Source organism: Gadus morhua, chromosome 22, assembly GCF_902167405.1.
Source record: "Gadus morhua chromosome 22, gadMor3.0, whole genome shotgun sequence".
Taxonomy (NCBI): domain Eukaryota; kingdom Metazoa; phylum Chordata; class Actinopteri; order Gadiformes; family Gadidae; genus Gadus; species Gadus morhua.
This window is the reverse complement of record NC_044069.1, coordinates 14627656-14651649: the sequence shown is the minus strand read 5'-3', so window position 1 is coordinate 14651649 and position 23994 is coordinate 14627656. Positions and strand designations below refer to the sequence as shown.

Below are 23994 nucleotides of genomic sequence, written 5' to 3'. Positions count from 1 at the left end.
ACACGCAGAGGAAGCAGAAAGAAGCAGGGCACACTCCCCGGTTTCCATCTTGTTCCCTCTATCTGTTTTTTTTTTTGTTCCTCTTCTTTCGCAGAAACCTATTTTGTTTTATTCCCGCTTTCGTTTCATTTCATCATTTCTTTCCCCCCATTCTTCATTCTTTTATCACCTCTGCAAAAATGCAAAATAATACCAAAAAAATGAAATTAATGTATTAACGGATATTAAATGGAAGATGGCTGCAAGGGGAAGTGGATAGATCTCTCTCATAGGACACTGTGACCCCCCCCTACACATGTGAAAACCTGTGACTCCAACTTCATGCGGAAATATAGAGATGTGTTCCTGCTGGCTTGGAGGCTTGGAGCTTGTCATTGTGTAGATAGGAATGATGTAACTTAGCCAAGGATAGAAGTCTAGACTTGACCGTGGTGGGATACTTACTGCTATGCTGTAGATTGACATGCCTGTACACACACTCTGTCTCTGTCTCTCTCGCGTGCACCCTCTCTCTCTTTCTCTCTCTGTCGCTCTCGCATGCTCTCTCTCTCTCTCTCTCTCTCTCTCTCTCTCTCTCTCTCTCTCTCTCTCTCTCTCTCTCTCTCTCTCTCTCTCTCTCTCTCTCTCTCTCTCTCTCTCTCTCTCTCTCTCTCTCTCTCTCTCTCTCTCTCTCTCGTGCACTCTCTCTAGTGCACTCTCTCTCGTGCACTCTCTCTCTGTCGCTCTCGCGTGCATTCTCTCTCTCTCTCTCTCTCTCTCTCTCTCCTCATCTGTGGGATACTTACTGCCATGCTGTAGATTGACATGCCTGTACACACACTCTGTCTCTCTCGCGTGCACTCTCTCTCTCTTTCTCTCTCTCTGTCGCTCTCGCGTGCACTCTCTCTCTCTCTCTCTCTCTCTCTCTCTCTCTCTCTCTCTCTCTCTCTCTCTCATTCTCTCCCTCTCCCTGCCTCGCTCCCTTCCTCCTCCTCCCTCCCCCTGATGGTAAGGCAAAAGCGGTGTCTCTGGAGGTTAGCTAATTTGGCCCACTGGTGCCTTAACCATGTCTTTCTTACTCCACTTCATCCTCCCCCCGCTCCTGTTCTCACTGACTCCATTTTACTCAGAAAGAAAAACACCCGCCAGAAGCATCAATCTACCCTGACCTGTGACCCCTGGCGTCTCTCTCTCTCTCTCTCTCTCTCTCTCTCTCTCTCTCTCTCTCTCTCTCTCTCTCGTGCACTCTCTCTCGTGCACTCTCTCTCGTGCACTCTCTCTCTGTCGCTCTCTCTCTCTCTCTCTCCTCACCTGTGGGATACTTACTGCCATGCTGTAGATTGACATGCCTGTACACACACTCTGTCTCTGTCTCTCTCGCGTGCACTCTCTCTCTCTTTCTCTCTCTCTGTCGCTCTCGCGTGCACTCTCTCTCTCTCTCTCTCGTGCACTCTCTCTCTCTCTGTCGCTCTCGCGTGCATTCTCTCTCTGTCTCTGTCTCCGTCTCTCTCTCTCTCTCTCTCTCTCTCTCTCTCTCTCTCTCTCTCTCTCTCTCTCTCTCTCTCTCTCTCTCTCTCTCTCTCTCTCTCTCTCTCTCTCTCTCTCTCTCATCACCTGTAAATATTCATAGCAGAGGATAAAAAGACAGGAGGCAGGGAAGCTGTTCATATTATCTTTCCATAAAACGTGATCTATATTCATCACACATAGACACACACACACACACACACACACACACACACACAGCAACCCTATGTACCCTCTTACATGCACGCACACATACATACTCATGGATAAAAACACAAACGGACACACACACAAGCGTGCAGATTTACTGCTGACACTCTCAAGGACATGTGGGCATAAAGGATAGCACACTAACCACGTGTGGCTGACATGAGTGCTCAACACCGTGGCTCACAGACATGATCAGATTTGCCTTCACACACATCGCATGCAAACACACACACACACACACAGAAGCATTCATGCACATACGCAAACACAATGACCAATACAAATACATGGGCATACGCAAAGCATAGATAAACACTCAAAAACCCTCAGGCAAACACAGACAGATACATACACACACACAGAAACACACAAATATGCGTACACACACTCGCACATACATGCATGCACAAAGCCCACACACAAAAGCAGATGGACACCGTAGTGTGCGAGTCATTATCGATCGTCTCTCGTCAGCATGTCCTCTATAACATGCCTACACTGACGAGGGGGAGGGAGAGAGAGGGAGAGAGAGAGGGAGAGAGAGAGGGAGAGAGAGAGAGAGAGAGGGAGAGAGAGAGAGAGAGAGAGAGAGAGAGAGAGAGAGAGAGAGAGAGAGAGAGAGAGAGAGAGAGAGAGAGAGAGAGAGAGAGAGAGAACAAGTGGACCCAGCACCCTCTGACAGGTTGTACGGTCATACATATATGTTTGTGCGTGACACACACACTAAAACACATGAAACACATTGCCGCAAGGCTGAGACCACCTCCACCGCCCCCCCGCCCTCCCCTCCTTTCTTTTGCATAATCCGCCTGACGATTCAGAAGAAGGGCAGCGCGTGTTGGGACGGGGAGGCGCCGGTCTGATGATGGTGATGAAGCACCCAGCGACGCGGCTAACGAGAGGCGCGTGGCTCCGCCCGCCGCCGGCCGCGGCTATGCTAATGCTCCCCGCTGGCGGTGATGAATCAACGGCACGGCCGACCAATGCATCTCTTCGCAGCACTTTAGCAAAGCCATCATTCACAAAGGACTCCAGCCCCCCAACCCAACCCCAACCCCCCCCCCCCCCCCCCCCTTCACACACACCACCTCGCACACCACATGACGACAACCACACGCATACAAATGCACGCACTTCCAGATACAAACACACCCACTCGTATATGCATTTTAATGTACACATGCACAGTCCCCCCACACACGCACACACACACACACACTCGTTTACACATCTTTATGTACGCTAGCACAGCCCCCCCCTAAAACACGCACATAGCACCACCGACACCACATGAGAACATCCACACGCACACACGTGCACAAACATTGAGATGCAAACACACACACACACTCATGAACACATCTTAATGTATACACGCACAGTCCCCCCCCTGCCCACGCACACACACCTCCGCCAACACTGCATGACAACCACCATACACACAGGTGCACACACATCAAATGTGCAAAAAGATGCAAAAACACACGCACACAAACCGTTCTTAATGTACACATTCTGCCCGCAGACACACACACACACACACACACATACACCACTGCCAACACTACATGACAACCACCACACACACACACACGTGCACGTACATCAAGATGCAAGCACACACACACACACACACACACACTCATGACCACATCTTAATGTGCAAATACACTGTGACCCCCCACACACACACACACACCATCAACAACACCGCATGACAACCATCACATACACAGGCGCACGCACATCAAGCAGCACACACACATATATACAAAGAGACACGTACACACAGAACCGTATACACACAGGCACAATCATTTGCATAAAAACTGCTGCTTATGCAACGTACGCTTTTTGACATGAAAGGCATCAAAAGCTCTTCACATATCACATGTCAGTGCTGAGAGTGTCAATGTATGTTCATGTGTGTAGCTATGACTGTGTGTGTGTGTGTGTGTGTGTGTGTGTGTGTGTGTGTGTGTGTGTGTGTGTGTGTGTGTGTGTGTGTGTGTGTGTGTGTGTGTGTGTGTGTGTGTGTGTGTGTGTGTGTGTGTGTGTGTGTGTGTGTACGTCTTCCTATCTGACTGTCAGATGTGTTGCCTCACAATAATGATGCTCGCGAGACGGCCTATCTTTTGTCTTGCTTTGGAGGAACTGAAAGACATGAAAAATAGATTTTTTTTTCTATTCCCTCCAACTCTTTCCCCGTCTCGCTGACTCCGCCCTCTCTGCCTGCTCCCTGGTGCGGTCAACATGGCGAGATCTGTCGCGCTCCGAAGCACCGCACATCCATACACACATGCCCACATGCAGGGCAGGGATTCTGTGGTTTGCGGTAACTTTTTCAGCTTTTTCTGTTTGTTATTTTTGCGTTTTCTTTTCATTGTTCTTGGTCATTTTTTGACTTCTTGTTATGGCACTGCTCTATGTCAGATGTGAAGGATTGTTGCTTGGGGGAGGCTTGTCGAAAACATGAATAATAGCGGAGACTATCTTGCCGTATGAAGGGTATAGCACGCCATGGTGCCAAACTGTTGACACCACAATTAAACCACGAGTCCACTTCCAGCAGTGTCTCCTGTTCATGATATTTTGCTTGGAATAGGAAGTAATAATTCGGAGACAGTCTACTCTTTTGAAAAGGATTCTTCAGACTGATCTGCGTGATCTGAGTGATTTTTAATTGTCGCCCTGATTGAACGTTCCTGCTGTTTTTAATAAAATCGCGGTGTGTATAGCTGTCTAGAACGTGGGATTTCTGCAACCGTCAACCTACCAGATTACTATTTCCCAACCCATAATTAGGATGAAAATGTGCAAGAAAATATTTGAAGGCCTACTAGGCATAGGCACCTTTTAGTAAAGATGTTTTTGAAAAAATTATGTATCTCAATGAATTTCTTTTGTAATAATACAGTATTATTATATACAATTTGTAAAGAGGTTTGGGTTAGGTCTTTTGATTGCAGTTCAGTTCTTTTGAGTAAAAGTTCTCCGGCTAAGGTCTGGGTTAACCCTATTAAATAACGTGTAAATTATTAACTTATTTATTTAACGAGTTCACCGTTAGCCTATTTAACATGAACACAATGGGTAAAGATGAACAACATTTACCAATTATTAAAATACCATTAGTTAACTGTTAGTTAATCAAGTTTGTCAATGCTCATTAACAATTAAGTAATGTTAATTAATAGTAAAATAATCTAACCTTATTATAAGGTGTTACCTGTAAATCTGTCAGCATAGTCTAACTCTTCTGCTGTTTACCTTGTTTACGTGGGCCAAAAGTCTCAGAGTGCGTGTGATAGGATGTTTCACAAACGTATTCCCGCGCACACACACACACACACACACACACACACACACACACACACACACACACACACACACACACACACACACACACACACACACACACACACACACGTGTGCTCCAGCTCACTGATACTGACGGGCTTTTAAGGCTTTGTCAGATTAATAGCAACGCTCCTCGTGGTCAATAAATGCTTCAAGGAGTTCCCTAAATGCACCCAGTAGCTCTGTATGTGTGTGTGTCTGTCTTTGTGTGTGTGTGTGTGTGTGTGAGATTGCCTGTTTGTGTTTCAGTGTGTGTATGTGTATCTCATCGTCCTCATGGCTTAACCTGCCATCCCAGAGATGTCCAAGCAGTTGGTTGTGCAGCAGGATATCAATCAAGGGCAATGCAAGCAAGCACATGTGTCTATGTAGGGCTTGTGCACGTGTCTGTCCCAGGGGGGCCTGCATAATACTTTATATCTTACGGTGTTGAAATGCATTGCATCGATCTTTCCTCTTTTTAAATCCCATACGGCAGCTTTTGGGATTAAGATACGGTTGTCATTACATATATGACCGTGATGGATAATACTCTCAATGTACTTTCACTGAATGATGCGTACAGTTATTGTCTAATTGTTTCATTGTCTTGAAAGGCGCCTCCAAATTAAATGTATTATTATTATTATTATTATTGTTTGTGTGCATGAATGGAACAAGTCCACCGTCTTGGAAGTCTGCGGCACCGGGGAAAGCAAACAACCAGACAAACAGGCAGCGATGAGCCCCTCTGACAGCTCCACATCTTGCTAACAGTGTCTACCAAACATCACCCTCTGGCGATGGCTCCCTAAACTCAGTTATTCCAGTGCCCTTGTGTTGCTGATGTTGATGTTAAGCATATTGGCTCACGAACAGGCTTCATAATAAACAACAAGGTATGTTTTTCCCAATTAAGTAACAGAGATTTCTTAGACCGAACCGAAAATAAAATCAGAGCCCAATTGAAAGTGACATGCAAATGAGTTTCGCTCGCCGTGTTTTCTTATCTTGAGGTCGTTTTGTTTAGCGTCCTGTGTTTACTCAGCGAGGGTGCGGAGAGGTTATGACCTCCCTGCCTGCAGGGAGGTCAAAGGTCACTACTCCGCCAGGTTACCGATGCTGAGAGAGAGAGAGAGAGAGAGAGAGAGAGAGAGAGAGAGAGAGAGAGAGAGAGAGAGAGAGAGAGAGAGAGAGAGAGAGAGAGAGAGAGAGAGAGAGAGAGAGAGAGAGAGAGAGAGAGAGAGAGAGAGAGAGAGAGAGAGAGAGAGAGAGAGAGAGAGAGAGCGCGCGCTAGCGCTCTGTGTTTTAGGGGGCGTGGGGGGGAGGGTGGGCAATCCGGCTTGTCTCTCTGCTACTGAACTCTTGTTGTATAAATGAGCCCCTCTGGTCCTCATTACCCTTTCCCAGGGCTACACACACACATGCATACTCAGACACACACAAACACATACACGCACACACGTAAACACACCCGGTTTATTTTTACGCACACACACTCACACTCACACACACTCACAGGCACAACGGATCACACTAGAACACACACGGCTCACACGCGCCCCAGACACTTAAAGCCCTCGTCTATGATGAAGTGTAGTTCTATTTGAGGCAGAAAGTCGTTTGTGATGGGTTTGCCTGGGCAGTTCTTCCATTTCCCCAAGGCGAAACCCAGGCCTTGGGAGCTGTTACCACGGTGATGGGGTCTAACGACACTGTGAGCATGTCACGATTGACGTGACAACCCACGTACTTAAAAATAAAGGGGTCCGATGAGAGTCCATGCTCTCAGTTGATTGTCCGTGATCTATACATCAGTTGGACGCAGCTAGGCAAGGCGGTGGTCTAGTGGCGACTATTTAATATATTTTTTCTCTTTCCCCAATCGCTTTGCTTGTATTTCTGTTCATAATGCCCCCTTCATATAAATCCCTCATCCTTGTCCTTCTTCCCTTCTTCCCCGCCTCTCACTCCCTCAGAGTCTCAGCAGAAGACAGTGGTTCTTGAGGCTATAAATGATGCAAACATGTGCACACACACACACACACACACACACACACACACACACACACACACACACACACACACACACACACATGTGAATGCACACAACATGCCGTTCACAATGGGAGAGGAGGCCAGGCGTTCAATGTGTGCCTCGTTTGTCCTCCTCCTCCTACCCTCATCTTGCCTTCATTTTGTCAGTCTTTTCGTTCCATATGTGATCTCTCGCTCCAGTAGAGACCACCCATGGAGCTAAAGATAGAATTGGTTTCATGCTGCCCCCTTATTGTGTCTATGTGTGTCTGTATGTGTGTAGTATATTGACTGTGTGTGTGTGTCTGTTTGTGTGTATGTTTGAGTGTGTGTGTGTGTGTGCGTGAAAAATGTAAACTGGGATTTGCAGTGTGGCTGATAGAGAGCGGTAGGGGGCAGAGAAGGAGTGTGCAACATACTCATCCCTGTATCGGTATGAGCAGTTGACGGCGGTTGACTATGGATCTGCATGTCTGCATGAAGTATTTAAGTGTAATCCGTGATGGCTCCCCCCTGAGTCAACGTTCGTCTTCTTTTTAAGTGAGAAACACACAGCAACGCAATTCCAATGTACTGCATTATATAATGCTGACTTCCCTGGCAGCTTGAAGCCTTTACATTTCTTTGAAAAACACCGTTATGGAATAACGAATGTTCTCCGCACATTGTTGAATATTGTTCTTGAATATATCATGTCGTACTTTTGCCACGTGTGAAAGAAAAATGGGATGCCAGAGGTATCCACTCACTGTGCATGTCCCCTGCAACCTGCCTCTGTATGTGTGGACCATCGGGAGGCAAAGTTGATCAATAGGCCCATCGACCTGGTTTAGCGATCATGGCAATAACACCGAGGCTAGCTGATGGAGGAGATTTTGTTGAGGATAGGGAGGGATGCAGAGTGGCAGCAATAAATTTAGGAATTGAGTAGCAGAGTATGAACGGAAATATGTATGAAAAATATATAAATATATATATATAATATAAAAATACCAAGAAATCACCGCAATAAATAATCATAGAAATACACACAAATTAATAAGCAAGCACACTAACACAAACACCACGCATTCATGCACACGACCACTAACGCGCGCGCGCGCGCGCGCACACACACACACACACACACACACACACACACACACACACACACACACACACACACACACACACACAGAGAGATCTGCTCCAAAGCAAGCCAACCACAGCTGTTAATTGCAAGGACACGATCTCATGGCCAGCCAGAGTTAGGACTGGAAACAACACTTGATCCCTTATCACTAGGAGGCATACCGTTGACTGTTGAATCCACCGCTCATCCTAACAATGTGTTGCTGAATGTGTTGCTTCAACCAAAAAACAACAACAACAACCCAGCAATTATAAGGCTATAGGATGGCTCCGTGGGCGTCGAGGGGAAAAGGATAATCTGCTGTGGGGCGTGGGAAGGTGCCAAGGCATTTTTCCACACACCACGGACTGGCCCATCCAGATGGACGGGGAGATGTGCTGCCATGTATTGACTGGGTGGAATTCATTAATGAACACGCTTTGTTGTGGATGGCGTTTGATACAGCCTTGTTTCCATAGGCGTTCCTGTACGTCCTTTATGTCCTCTGGGGCTACCCTTACTGATTGGGACCATTTAGGTAAACGGATGAATGGATGGATGGATTAACAAACACATGAGTACCTTATTCCACCTGCTTGCGTTCGTTGTCAAGCCCGTGGGAGTTTCCGAGAATAAAGACTGCAAGGTCCCTCAGGTAAACAAGACCACCTCCATACGCAGCACGAGAAACAATTGTTGACTTGGTTTTTGTAATTACATTTGTCAAGCATCTTGACAGGCAACCACATGCTAATCTGCCAAGAGTGCAAATAAAGCTGGAGGTGGAGTTTGGCTAAGGAACTGATAGCAAGCAGGTATTGGGGTATTTATGGATGGCTGGTCTTTCAATCAAAGAAGCCGATGTAGACTGGCTCTGGAACTACAGGAATTTTAGAAAAATGGCTTGCTTTTGCCACATGAAGGAGCAGGCCAATTTTGGGTTGTTGCTAAATTGGAGGCGGGCCAATGCGTAGCATTTATCTGGGTTTCTTCCCCATGCTTTCATGGGTCTATCAATTTTTTCAATGCCTTGCTTGTCTGTGTTGAAGAAAAAACTGGCAACTTTGAAAACGACACTATGTGTTTCACTGAGAAATAAAACACAACACGGAAGAACATAATGGGCTACATTTAAATGTAATTAAATAGTTTGGCAGACATAACTCGGCCGGGCAGCCTTGCAGGAAGCTGCAGAACCACACCAGGGCGCATATTTCAGCAGGATCCTCCTGGAAGCCAGAGCTTGGGGTCAGTCCCAAAATAAACACAAATTATGCACACAATCAAAGTGTATGATTCAATCTATTCTCCCTCTATTTGTTTTATTTATTCAAATGTCAGCTATACAACAGGAACTCTGACTTTAAAATTCCCAAATTCTGACTCCCACATGCTGTGTTGTTCGCGAAAGATTGTTTAGTTGGACCTAGTTCATCAGTCCGACGTTGAAGGAGAAACCAGACTTTAGGTGTCTAGAGAAGGACTTTTGTCCATCCTGTGGCGAAGTCTGAAGGCTGTAGTGCCGGCTGAGAGTAAAGTGGTGAGCAGGAGCCCTGCTGCGTGATGGGTGCCATGGGAGACCATATTTCTGGATCTACACATCTCTAACAAAAGTGGAGGTATCGCAGACATTTGTGGCTTTTTTTTCAGCAAACAATAGGAGGCTAGGTTCAGCATGGCGAAGGATAAAATAATTGTTGATCTACTCTTTTTTAACAAAACCCCAACATGTTAAGCTAAGACAAAATCCTTCCGAGCCCTATGAGCTCCAATTCACAAGTAGAAAACACCCGCAATCACAGCCCAAGCTTCAAAGACTTCAAATCCCTTACTTTAAAGACCTACATTAAAGCAACCCATTGGGGCTGCAGTACCTGCTAGGATAAACATTGCGTAGCAGTAATTATAACCTTGTGAGTGCTGAGTATACACTTAAGCATAAAATGATGTGTTTATCGCTAGTAGTATATCAAAAAGAAAAAGACCCAAATTAGTTGTCAACTGCTTTTATATATTTTGGATAAAAGATGTATCCAAAATCGACCAAACAGTTTTGCATTTTCTCTATAATACGTACAATAATATGTATAATACGTTTGAGTCTCATTCAGGGCAAGGCGATGTGCTTAAAGTTTGTTGTCAAGACAAACAGTGACACCATCAAACTCCTGTCACAACATGTGACCCAGTTCTGCTTTAATACGACCCACCGGTGCAAACATTAATCCAGAGGATTGATGCTCGTCTGTCAGCTCCATGCTGAATAATGTCTGAATTATGACTGAATTATGTATTTTTAGTAACACAGGCACGATCACTCAATCACTCACTCACTCAGTCATTCACTTACTAAATCACACAAAAAAAGCACACACGCACACACACACACTATACACTTAGGTAGTGGCACTTGGGCCAACTTTGAGTACCCATCTAAAGATCTAGGTCAGATCCCGGACTACACCTATTTTAATCACCAATGTCGGAGCCGGTCGGTTAAGGAACTGCTTCTGCTTCGTTCTATTCCCGTAGAATGAGGGATGTTCTCGTTTTTTGTTTTTTGTTATTTCAAATCCCCCTCCATAGCAACAAGCCAACATGTATTAAACACAACCTTATTGATCCGCCGGGCACGGCACCAGAAGGCACCTTTTCGGTACAAAAAGGAACAACTGAAAAAAAAAAAAAAGCAGAAATAGCCTATCCTTGGTGGCCCCTTGGTCGCTATGCTCTGTTGCTAAGTCCCATTGACCTGGCTGCTGCTGCCGGCTATTTATCTTTAGGGTCTTAACGTTTTTCACTAAATTGCCTTTTACCTTACGGAGCAGAAGAGACAAAGTGCTGAAGAGGAGCGAGGGGGAGAGTGGTGTGGTGTGGTGTAGTGTACTGTCTGGACGGGTGGAGGGGGGTCAAGGCCTCCTGTTAGTCTCAGCAGTCCAGGTACTTCGTTTTTTCTTTACGTGGCATTATTTCCGTTGTTTGCATTTATTTCTGGTAAAGCGAGACAGAGCGACGGATAGTGTTAGTGAAAAAAACATTAGCGAACAATAGAGGGACGGGAGTTGGTGAGAGAAGAAGATGGATGATCAAGTAAGCGCCGGCAATAGTGGGGGAGAGACATGAAGCAGGGACACGGCAGGGGGGAGCCGAGTGTAAACGCGGGGGGTCTGGAGCCCGGTTCTGCTCCCTCGCTCTCTCTGTCTCCCTAGCTCTCTCTATCACTCATTGTTTCTCTCTCACATCCTCATCCCTCTTTCCTTGCTCATTCGGTCTCCATCGCTTCCTCTCACTCTGTCTCTCTTGCTGTCACAGTGCGACTTGCTTTCGCTCTTTCTCTGTATCTCTGTCGGTCTGACTATCTTTGTCGACTCTTCCTCGTTACTAACCAATACAGATATAAAGCTATGGCATTATATGGTTAGCAGGCCCCCCCCCGCCCGCCCCCTCTGTCAATTACCAGCTCATTAAGGCATTCTTCCATATCATCGCTAGTTAAGTGACTGGAAATATTGGCTTTCTGTTCATCGCTCTTCACTGGCAGTAAAGATGGTCACCCTAGCAAATGCATTGCTTGCAGGCGTATGGTTGCCTCTGCTGCCATTTCCTCTGGCGCTTGATTACATCATGACCTCATGTTCACCATGACACGTTCGATATGTTTCTAATGAGCAAGCGTTTTTATTATCCCTCATTAAAGCATTGCTCAGCTTCAGGCCTTGGCATACACAACATATATTCCATATAATCATTCCGTTCTATTTAACGTAACATGTGGTTAGATATTTGCCATGGCCTTGCTTTTTTCAGATGATATAGGTTTTTGATAGTTTGTGCAAAGATGCTTGTATTTCAGTTTAGTCTCTAACTCTAATATCGCCAACCTGCTTTATCGATTAGCTTTAATTAGATCCAGATGTCTCTGTCAGCTAGCTAGCTTAGCCTAGCATAGCCTAGGGAAGGCCAAACTTAAAGCTAGGGTAGGCAATTTGGAGGAAACCAGCCAGAGTAAGCTAGATTTGGAAAGTATTCCATCAAAAATAACCCACCCCTCCCCTCAGACCTCCCTCCAACACCACTATATTGCATGCTATAGCAATAGGTCTGCCTAGACTTGTAGAAGATTCCAGTCGTGCACAAAGAGTTTGTGCGCGTGCAGGTACCCGGGAAGGTAGGGAGAGAGACAGGTTATCCATCCAATGAATTCAAATATATATCTATCTATAATATATATGTATATATCAGTCACAGTCCTGTGACATCCGCAGATATTGTTTTTTTTCTTATTTTTTTGTCCGAGCATTCAATTTAATGATTGCTTTTGAGATTAAAACAAATTTTAACAAATGACAACAAATCAAAAAATAAATGTCTAATAGCCTAGCCTCAAAAGCGTTCCTAGCAAGGGGTTAGGTGCACTGTACTATGAACCAGCAAGAGAGCAAAAGTTGCTCGTTAGTAAATGTTGCAAGGGGAATGCCTCGCTGATTATTTTCTCAGAAACATGGAAGAAATCCATGAGACCCATTTCTCATACCTCCAATCTAAAGTCATTTTGTTGTCCATACTGCCCCTCATCATTTGACCCTTTTGAATCTCGCTGATCTCCAAATAACAGTTTGGCAACATGTCACAGCCATGTACAAAAAAATCCTATAAAACTCCACCACAAGAGAAACCAAATAAATAAAAGAAAGACAGGAAAACAACTCAAAGGTGGTCGTGAGGAAAAAGAGTAGAACTGAAAAAGATTAGCAGCCTAGAAGATTATCTGTCAGCTGCCAAGTCCACTGGCTCACCGAGAGAAGGGGAGAATGTTAGGACTATCGATCGACCGGACGTGTCGAGACATACGTTCCTGTGCGCAACGTGTTTCACGGTTTGGTTTCACCGCCGATTCCATCTCTCTTATCGTACTCTCGCATACAGACCTGATCCCTGCATTTCACTCGAAATACAACAGACACGAATAGAAGCGAGACATACTGCTTTATGTGGCGATACCATTAGTCTCTGACGCCTTACCCCGTGTGAGAAGGGGGGTAACACAAATAGGTTTGCTTTTGCTTGTGTATATATCTGTGTGTGGCTGAGTAAACGTATTTCCCTTATCTGCCGCTACCCATGTGTGAACTGCAGTCTGGGTGGATTTAAACTCTCTATCTGAGTCCCAAGTGGCGTGAGGAGATGCCACAGTGGTTAGGCTTATATGCAGATGTAAGCTGGGGGACTGTGTGTGTGTGTGTGTGTGTGAGCCACTCACTCGTACTCTGTGCGCTCGTGTATTTCGACAGTTGTGGGTAATATTCCCGGGCAAGCAGTGATCTATTGCACACAGATTTGTGATTATCTGGATGCACAATGTGCTCTCACAGTTGATTACCAGCATGAGCGAATCAATGGCATGCGAGTCTAAACGGTGACGGGAACATGTGTGTGGTCCAACAGTAGGCCCGCTCACACACACATGGACATGCTGTGAGGGACATGCATACACACACACGTGGATAGATACATGCACACACACGAAAGTACACAAACACACGTGCATATATATGTAAGCACACATACAAACACACACACAGACACACACACATATACACACACATAGACAAATACACATATAGAAGTACACGTGCACACACACACACAAATATATGTATACACACAAAAGCATGCCTGCAAACGCATTCATGCAGTAGAGCTTAGTCTGCGCATCATTTACAAGTTTATTACCGATGAAAAGATTATAAAAAAACAACCGAACAAATGAGAAATAAATGAAAGATTAATAGACAAACTACAACATGAGGAAAAATTATGAAAGTTACCCTTCAGCCCACCAAGTCTCTGCTCCACCACGTATACATTCCTCCCGCTCCTCGCCCTCCTACCTACCGTCCTTCCTTCCCTCGACTCCCTGGGGGGTGATGTCATGATCTCTCTCTCTCTCTCTCTCTCTCTCTCTCTCTCTCTCTCTCTCTCTCTCTCTCTCTCTCTCTCTCTCTCTCTCTCTCTCTCTCTCTCTCTCTCTCTCTCTCTCTCTCTCTCTCTCTCTCTCTCGGTCATTCTCTCAGCCCCTATCTTCCTCCCGCCGAGCCTGATTACCCAGCTTCCCCCTCACGCCGTCCGCCCACCTACCCACCCGACTCTGTATTCTAGCGGTGTTGCCATGGTGACGGTAGCGGCAGCAGCAGCAGAAGTCACCCACCATGGGACCAGCGGTTGTTGTTGCGTTCTGCATAATGTGCTCTTCAACAGGTTGCATAGTTTCTGTGTGTGTGTTTGTGTGTGTGTGTGTGTGTGTGTGTGTGGGGGTCTGTATGTATCCAGGTTTATGAGTGTTTGTGTGTGTGTCTGTGATTCATGTGTAAATAATCTTAATACACTCATAATACACTCTTAATAGAGCCCTGGCAGGTAATGACTTTTTCTGCCGGCGGACTTGTTGTTAAGATTAGACGGTTCAACCACAGATTACACACACACATCACACACATGCAAAGCCCCAGGGTTGTAATTGTAAAATAACTGACGGATGGGGTTGGCAGCATTGTAATCGTGTTTGCCATTGCAATGGATTGTTCTGGAAACTTTGCAGAAGCTATCGATTAAAGGGAGACTGATGCGCCCGAGCGAGGTGCCTGTGGTGGGCCTTGGCTCGGGTTGGATTCAGGACATGAGCTCACATCCTCGGCGTTACAGAGCTGAAGCACGAAGGGAAGGGTGAAGGCAGAGCTAGGGAGGTCAGAGGCCGACCGACTGGGGGCCCTATCATGGTTTACCAAAATACCCCTCAAGATGGAAAAAGGTAATGTTGCAGCGCACAAAAGGGAAAAGAACAGAATCATTTGGCCATTTCGAAAACAACCTGCTGTGTGTGTGTGTGTGTGTGTGTGTGTGTGTGTGTGTGTGTGTGTGTGTGTGTGTGTGTGCTCTTCTGTTTGTGCTTATTCCTTTATATGTGTGTGTGTGTGTGAGAGACTGAGAACAAAATTGATGGCAAATCTTTTTTTGAGGGGACACAAATGACCCCGGGGGCCAACACAACAAGACTACTGAGCTGTAGAGAAAATCCGACTGTCTCTCTTTACCGCTTGCGGCCGAGAAACTGAGAGGTATTGACTTTGAGGGAGGGTGAAGGAAGGAGAGGAGCGACGGAAAGTCAGTGGGACTGTGGGAGAGATCTAGAGATAAAGAGAAAAGGGGAAAACAGAGAGAGCGAACGAAAGAGAGGGAAGGACAAGGACAGAAAGGCGATGGAGCGAGGGGTCAGTAAAAAGAGATGGAGGGAGGCAAGTGACAGAGAGAAAGAGAATGAGAGGATTAGTTAGAAGAGAGAGAGCCAGAGAGAGAGACTGAGACTGAGGCCCGAGAGAGAGAGAGGGAGGGAGAGAGAGATGGAGTGTCCTCTCTGTCCAGTAGCTTATAAAAAGCCCATTATGGTGGACCTCTATCAGTTTGGGCTCACCCAGATGGACCCTAGAATAAATGGACAGCACCAGAGGGCTATAAGCTGAGATTTGATATACGACTGCCAAATAACTTGGCTTTGGAGTCAGGTGTGTGTGTGTGTGTGTATCTGTGGCTCTGTCTGTGTCTTTGTTTTGCGTGTATGTGTGCCTTTATATTTCATTTGTGTGCATCTGTTGTTGGTCTATATATTTCAGCTGTGTGCGTGTTTGCATGCAACCATATGGGTCATTTTCTGAAATTGTAAGTGCTTTTTGAATGACATACATTACAGTAGCGAAATATAAAACAACTGTGGGTTCAATACAGTTCTTAGTGTCATGCTATTTTCCATGAATGCACGCCATTTTCCCAACACAGCTGCAATCTCTCTACACAAACACACACACACACACACGCACACACACGCACACACACACGCTACAGGCTTCTGGTTTAAGTAGTGGTACAATGACAATGGGACTTCTAGTGCTAACTGGCTCATCTTCAATTTCCTCCCAGCCAGCTGGTCTTCGGAGACTCAGGGCCGTTCTACTGATTTGACATTTATGAGCCATACTTTTTATTATTGCCACCCCCTGTCCCTATCCTGTTGGTATTTATGTGTTTGTGTGTATGTGTTGAGTGGGGGATGTGTTTGCTTGGCATCACTCCGTCCTCCAGGGGCAAGGCAGCATGCGTATTAGCTGATGAGTTTAATGTAAATCACCAGGTGCTTGCTGCACGCTCTCGTACCCACTTTGCAGTGCCGCTGTTAGGAACAGTATGAAAAATCATATATGAATATAAAAGTGATCAGGTTTCGTGACAAAACCTGAGAGGCGGATGTAAAGGATTTTGTTGAAGTATGCAATGACTTATCTGCTAAAGAGGAAGGGTTGAAGGGACGGGATCTATATCCCCATTGATCCTCAGGTTCAATACAGTCAGATACTGATCCTTATCTTTCCTTCAGACCCGGGGGGGGAGGGAGAGAGAGGGAGAGGGTGAGGGAGAGAGAAGCTGCATGGTGGGGCAGGGATATTCATTCTTCATTTCATTCTTCATTCGTTACTATTTTGCTAACCCCCCCGTCCAGCTTCATCCTTCCCGATGACTCACACACAAACATGTTTAAAAAAACACAACACAGCCTGAGCAGCTGCACCCGCTCCTCATTCCACTAATGCTTCTGAAGACCAAATATTGAATTTTTATTCAGGATTAGCTGCCTTATAAAAGATCCCTCCGACAGGGTGACACACCATTTGTTGAATCGACATCTCTCAAGAGCTGCGGAAACCGTCAAATCAGTGTGTGTCGCATCACATGACTGAGACTAAAACGAGACTGCAGAGAAAAACAATGGGGTCGGCCCACTGTTGTTTTTCCGAAACCCAAGTGCAGGGAATTCATCTTAATAAACAGAAATGTAGAGCGAGAGAGAGATGTCTACGCAGACTATGAACGATCTGATGTGGTATGTCCACAGAGTAGCCCGTTTTCTTTTCGCAAATGTGACTGCCAGGGAAAGTCCCATGGGCAGGGAGTACACAAATATAATACATAAACTGAATTAATTACCATTTCGCCAAGCCTATAGGGAATGGTGAAGTCTTCATCTGGTGAAAACCCAACATTTTGCTCCAGAGATTGCAAATAGACAGGCCGCTCCCCTCTGTGTGCACTGTGAGTTAATGCCTGTTTAAATCAAATGTCCTGGAATTATTTCTGCATGTTTCTGTGAAGTTCTCTCTCTCTTTAAACTTGATTCCCTCAGTGTCGATAACAAGGATTTGTATCTTTTTAACAAAGGCAAGACTCTCCTTTATCTTTGCATTTTTTCTCCAGATTTGCCCGGACATAGTTTCACCTTGTGGCTTACAAATCGGTTTAAGATTACTGTTGACGTTTGATATTTTTTAATATGCCAGTTTTGTGCCTGTTTGCCGATTTCTTCCTCAGGGTCCTCCTCAGAGTCCTATATGTTCCAGTTTAACATAACAAATTAATCAGATGCATCATCTCTCTCTCTATCTCTCTTGCTCCCACTCTCTCTTGCTTTTGCTCTCTCTCTCTTGCTTTTGCTCTCTCTCTCTCTCGCTCTCCCGCTCTCTCTCTCTCTCTCTCTCTCTCTCTCTCTCTCTCTCTCTCTCTCTCTCTCTCTCTCTCTCTCTCTCTCTCTCTCTCTCTCTCTCTCTCTCTCTCTCTCTCTCTCTCTCTCTCTCTCTCTCTCTCTCTCTCTCTCTCTCCTGCTTGTCGCTTGAAGACCCGTATGAGGACGACCTGAAGGTAAAGACCCAGAGACCACGATCTGCAGACCAGCCAGGTGTGTTTCAGGCACAGACAGGTGAGTGGAGTGGTGTGTGGATGTGTGCTGGTGCGTATACATGTGTGATTGGGTGTGTGTGCGTCTTCATGTTAGACATGCATACAGGTGAGTGTGTGCATTTCTACACACCATCATTAGGTAAAACAACAGTAAAGTTTATTCACATTAGGGAGTGTGCAATGGATAAGAGAAATACCCACAAACTAATCGAATACATGGTGCAAATCAAACCCACTTTGAGCATGCGATAGAAAATATAAAAAAGATGAAACTTAGAAGCCCTATCGATTCTGAAGATAAACACTGCTAAACCCACTGGGACTCATACCGGTCATATCGCTGTTATTAGGGGGGTGAACATATATCCAATATTGGTAACCCTTTACAATAAGTGTACATTAATTGATAAATATTAACTAACAATAAACAGTCAAATAATGTTTTGTAATCATTTAAATATGGCTTCTTAATTGATACATTATTTATTGAATGGTAAGGGTTAGGGTAAATCCTAACCCCGGTTTAATGTTAATTAACTGTTAATCAATTGTTAATCAATGATTATTGCTTTATTCACTAATGTTAATTAATTGTTAATTATTGTACCCTTATTGTTAAGTGTTAGCCCGATATCTTTCTTTCTCAAAGTTAGGGTAGGCAATTTTTCATATTTTTAATATTTGTTAAAATTTGCTTTACTTACAGGCGGCAATCAATAAAACAAATACAAAGAAAGAACCATCTGTGACAGTTCACAGTTCTGTATTAGACCATCCAATCATTGGACAATTCCTGGATGGCCTGCCTGCCTACCCACACGGCTTGGCTGACCCATTGCTAAAGCTAGCAAGCTTGTTTTATATATTTTAGGTGGCTTTGGAGGGAAGCCTGAAGGGAGGGCTGGGATTGTTTCGTTTGGATACATTGAAAATCTAGCTTACTCTGGCTGGTTTCTCCAAATTGCCTACACTAGCTGTATAAAAAAAACATTAAAACTACATAAAGGGCTTGAGATGTGATTATTTGAATACACCTCCACAGTAGCGCTATGCTGCTATAAATTTCATGTTCAGTTTTGATGTCGGGACGTTCTTGGGGGGGCGCTCATTATTGTATAACTCGTCAAATGCGGGGGAACTCCAGCCGCTATGTGTTGGCGAACAAACCTGTTGTAGTCTCAACCCCAATTTGCAATGAGGAATGCTTTATTCTGGACGATTTCATTCTATACCCCGCTTCAAAACCTGACCGAAATGCATAACAACTTAACATAAAAGGCGATTATAAGATGTCGGAAAAATTACTAGGGTTGTGTGTACTCGTTTACTCGAATAGACAATAGCAACCCTAGTTAAAAGGAAGCCTTTCATAATATGATCAGAGCGGATCAGAGGTATTAATAAAACATCACACTGTTGTGTATGCGCTGTATTCCTCAAAGACAAAGACTATTACTGAAGATATTGGCCACACGTTGCACATCACAGCGCAAGAACTTAAGCTTTATTGTCAACCTTGCCCATCAAGACACTCGCACACAAATATTTGGTGTGTGTGTGTGTGTGTGTGTGTGTGTGTGTGTGTGTGTGTGTGTGTGTGTGTGTGTGTGTGTGTGTGTGTGTGTGTGTGTGTGTGTGTGTGTGTGTGTGTGTGTGTGTGTGGGAAAGGGGGGATCCCAATGGGGTAAGCGTGTGGAAGGGGATTGAAGGGGAGTCCCCTGGTGATGCCATGACTTTTTCATGCATCGTTTTTTTTTCCTTCTCTCATGCCCGCCCCCCTCGTCTCCAACATCCTCCCTGCTTTGGCTCCTCCGGGCACCCGTACGACGAGCTTAAGTCCTGACTCACTGCGTGTTAATGAAGATGTAATGCGATTAACCGACATGCAATTAATTTCATTCCCTTCGCCATGTGACGACGCTTCTGTCCAAGGACACGGGCCTCATAAACAATTAGCGGGGGAGACAGGCAGAAGGCAACGGGTGACATCTTTAAACAGTGGCGTCCGCTGTATAACCCCCCCCCCCCCCCGATACACCGCGCCCATCCCCGCCTGGCCTTCCGCCAAACCCACCACCAAACCCACCACCACCACCACCACCACCCCCATCACCCCCATCACCACCATAACCATCACCCCCCCAGGCCCTTTCCTCTGTGGGAACTGATAGCTTGCGCAAGACATCTGTCGACTTTTCAAGCGATAACACACAGCCTCCCCCCTTTGTCTTTTGCACATTCTCGGTTGCTGTCTTTTGCCTGTCTAATATGCATGTGCGCGCACATGCGCACGCACCAACAAACACACACACGCACACACATACACACACACACACACATAGAGAGTGATAGACTTACCGAGACATATTCACTTGCACTGCTTGCTCATGAATGGCTTACAACATGAATTATCATTCTGGGCTCAGAATAATTTGGTTCCTTTATAAGAAAAGAAAATCCCCCCTTTTCCATAACGGCTTTCATATCGTATTAGTTTTCCATTCCATATTCAAATCAACCTCAATCCTATAGGCATAAATGCCTGCGTAGTAGGCTTGCACATGCAACCCTAATTCTGCATAGATTTGAATACATTTCTTTTAGAATGTATAATAGGCAATAATGTCATCAGTCTCCTTATAAATATTCTATTATGGTTTATTAATACTACTGCTCTGGGTATTTGGGTAAATAGGCTTGATCCTTAAAAGAAACCAAAAAATGTATGGATGCAAACCAAATTTCTGTAGCCTTTCCGATACTATTCCAAGTTTAACAGTCTTTGTTTTTTATTATTGCTTAATGACTTAGTGACTTCTTAAGACATTTGTAAGCGACTTTTTTGCACACTTTTGTCTTCCCAAACTAAGTGGGCACATTGATATCCATATATTAAAAGGTCCCTGCCATCTACATTCACATGAACAGGATTTCTCCTACATTTGTACATTGTGAGGTGAAGTACCATTAGAGTAAGAATCAGGACAATTGTGTTTTCAGCTGTCTACACCAATCCAACATTTTGTGACCATCCCCTCCCATAAAAGACGCTGTTTGGTGTCTAGACTGTTCATGTCAGAAAACAAACCTCCATACTGACCATTGACAATGAAGTTATTCATGCCTTGGATCAACGCTGCAGGTTAAAAGGAAACAAACCAGTAACATTTGTCAGTGAGGGCTGTCCAGAAAATAAAATAAACAATAAGAAGACACTTTTTGCAAAATATTGGTTTTTCATACCTCATGCTACCCAGCAACTTGTCGTATTTAAATCAATTGATGCTACCTCAATTAATTATTATTTAGCATACACGGCAAAGATGTCTGTTCTTATAATAAAACAAACCAGTCACGAGTTTGTTGGCAATATTTTTCAATCAAATATACTGCCAAACTGACATGCCCGTTTATTGTGTCTGCCTAACATTGTGAAATGAGAGGATTGGTCGATATTATTGACTCTACACAGAGGGTTTATACTGTGCACCGATGCTTACAGAGATGCCTTGAATAGTATTTTCATATATAAAGCATGAAATGTCGCAAATTGCCAGGACCTTTTAAGCTCTATTCATCCCTTCCTTTCATCAAACCTTTGAACCTACCCCTTCTCTTAACAGTTTATACACTCAACCGACCCGTTTAATCCAAATCACCTCACATTGCATTTTTACAATGCATTTGTCAATGACAACTCCACAATAAAAACCCTTTTGGACTCAGACTGTGGCTTAACCACCTACTAGCCCCCAACCCAACCATCCAACAGATTGTCTCTCTGACCTGATCCCCTTATGTCCCCCTACCACCCACCCTCTCCAGCAGGTGACCCGGCGGCCGAGGAGTGGTCCCAGTGGAGCGTGTGCTCGTTGACGTGCGGCCAGGGCTGGCAGGTGCGCACCCGCTCCTGCGTGTCCTCCCCGTACGGGACGCTGTGCAGCGGCGCGCTCCGGGAGACACGCATGTGCAACAACACGGTGGCCTGTCCCGGTGACACCGGGATCATCAGCTCAGGTACAGGCTCGGGTGAGGAGGGTGCTCTGCATGGGGCTGTTTGTAGATTGTAGGGTTCATGTTTTATTTGTGTTAGTGTGCATGCAGTGGTTAGTATTTAGCTTTTAGCTTGTAGCATTTAGCATGCAATGTTTGATTTGTGTGAGTGTGTAGCGGTTAGTATTTAGCATTAAGCTTGTACCTTTTAGCTTGTAGCATTTAGCGTTTAGTTTGTAGCCTTTAGTGTGTAGAGTTAAGTGTGTAGCGTTAAGCTTTTAGCATGAAGGATTTAGCCTGTAGCGTTTAGTATGTAGGGTGATATTTTTCTGCTCTCGCTCATAATGCATATTTTGGTCAATTGGTCAGGTGCAATCTGTGTGGGCTATTATGTGGTTTACGAGTGAAAATACCTCCTTCTGCAGTCTAAAAAGTCCTCATGTTTCTGGAGATAACAAGCGGCCAGGTTGACTACTTTGCTCTCTCAAGCGCAAATAACAATGAAACCAAATAAAAGGAAAACTTTGAAAGACTGCACATACAGTAAAAAAGTGCTGAGTAATGTGTGTTAATCAGCTTTCTTACTGTCCAATTTCTGTCACACAGCAACATTGCATGCCATTTGCGGGACCACTTGAATAATTGCAGGATTGCACAACGCTTTCATAATTCTATTGTAGCATCTGGAAAAGATGGAAATTGCTGATTCTCTGAATTGCAGGGGAGTGAGATACATATTGTGGTGAAATAAGGGGGAAGCCATTTTTCATGACATTGTAGTTTCAACCACAAAGGAAAGCCCATGTAACATCCACACCTCTAATATCAAACCCTTTATCATAGATTAAAGATAGCCACCGTTTATCTCCAAACACCTCTTCCTCTATTCCTCTATTCACACACATAGAGTACAGTCTAATAATCTGATAAACTTTCCTTGATAATGACTTAGTTCCCAGCCAATACGCTACAGCATAAGCCATTGATCTCCCGAACAAATTCATTAGGGCCCCGTAATTACTGTTTGAACTTAGTGGAGGGATTCAGCTTTGCCGGAAGGATCTTGCAGTCCAAATTGATCACATAAATGAGGCTGCGGGATTTTAAAAGAAATTATCGTCTACTATGGGTATCCATGCCTGGTCCTCATCCAAAGAAACCAGGCTCAACACGATATTTCGTTTTTGGCCTCAAAAACATGGTTTCCACCCACCCGAAATCCCCTTTTTTCCCAATTATGTTTATATCTATACGTAAACAAACAACTCAAAAAACTTTCCGTTATCAATCCAAAAGAGGAAAATCAATGTTGAAAAGGTCCAACACATGGATTTTCTCAACTTAAATTTCTTGGTAGCACAAGACAAATGCATTGGCAAAGTGTGAAAGGCAAACCTCTGCTTTAAGTCTGCATGTCCAAGCTCTCTAACTAAAGCATACTTGTGGGAAGCATAGCTAGTGACATTTCATTCAATTTGTCTCAGCAAAACATATTGGACCTGCTTATTTGGCCATCAAAACTTGCGATATGTCACAATTCAACGGATTCCGAGTTGGCTTATGTGAGGGAAACCGATTAAGAGGGGTGGGTGGATGTGCCGAGCGCTGTTTGGGCAGCATTTGATGTTGATGGCTGCGTCTGAGTGAGGGTTAAGTTACTAGCTTAAAAAAAAGAGGAACAATCACAAAGTTGTCTTTGCTTGTAACCATGAGAACCCTACCTAAAACTCTCAGGTCGATATTTCAACTTTCAGCTCGATATTGAGCTGAAACAGGGGCTTCGCTTACAATTAAGTTAACAAAACCTTAAACTAAACTTGGAGGTGAATTCCATTGTGTTCATTACAAAGTATGAACAATGACAGTAGCCCATATGCTGTCCCTGCCACAATTCAAAGGAGCCTACATGTATTGTCAAATGAATGAAGCTATATTAAAATATCCTGCAACTATCTAGAGACATAGGACAGCATTTCATAAAAAGGCCTTTGAAGCCAGAAGAATTATCCTTTTTGGCA

General features: G+C 44.7%; 1 protein-coding gene across 17 annotated transcripts in view; it reads left to right on the top strand.

Moving 5' to 3' along the window:
* The window catches only part of adgrb2 (adhesion G protein-coupled receptor B2), a 194900-nt gene that overhangs the window by 66348 nt on the left and 104558 nt on the right, over positions 1 to 23994 (top strand). For all 17 annotated transcript variants that reach the window (XR_003974575.1, XR_003974577.1, XR_003974576.1 and 14 more), the window contains exons 3-4: positions 17922 to 18002; positions 21809 to 22000. Coding sequence is in view for 14 of the 17 variants with exons in the window: in XM_030347505.1 (XP_030203365.1) it covers positions 17922 to 18002; positions 21809 to 22000 (273 nt within the window). In the remaining 3 variants the exon portion in view is untranslated. The remainder of the gene's footprint in view (positions 1 to 17921; positions 18003 to 21808; positions 22001 to 23994) is intronic.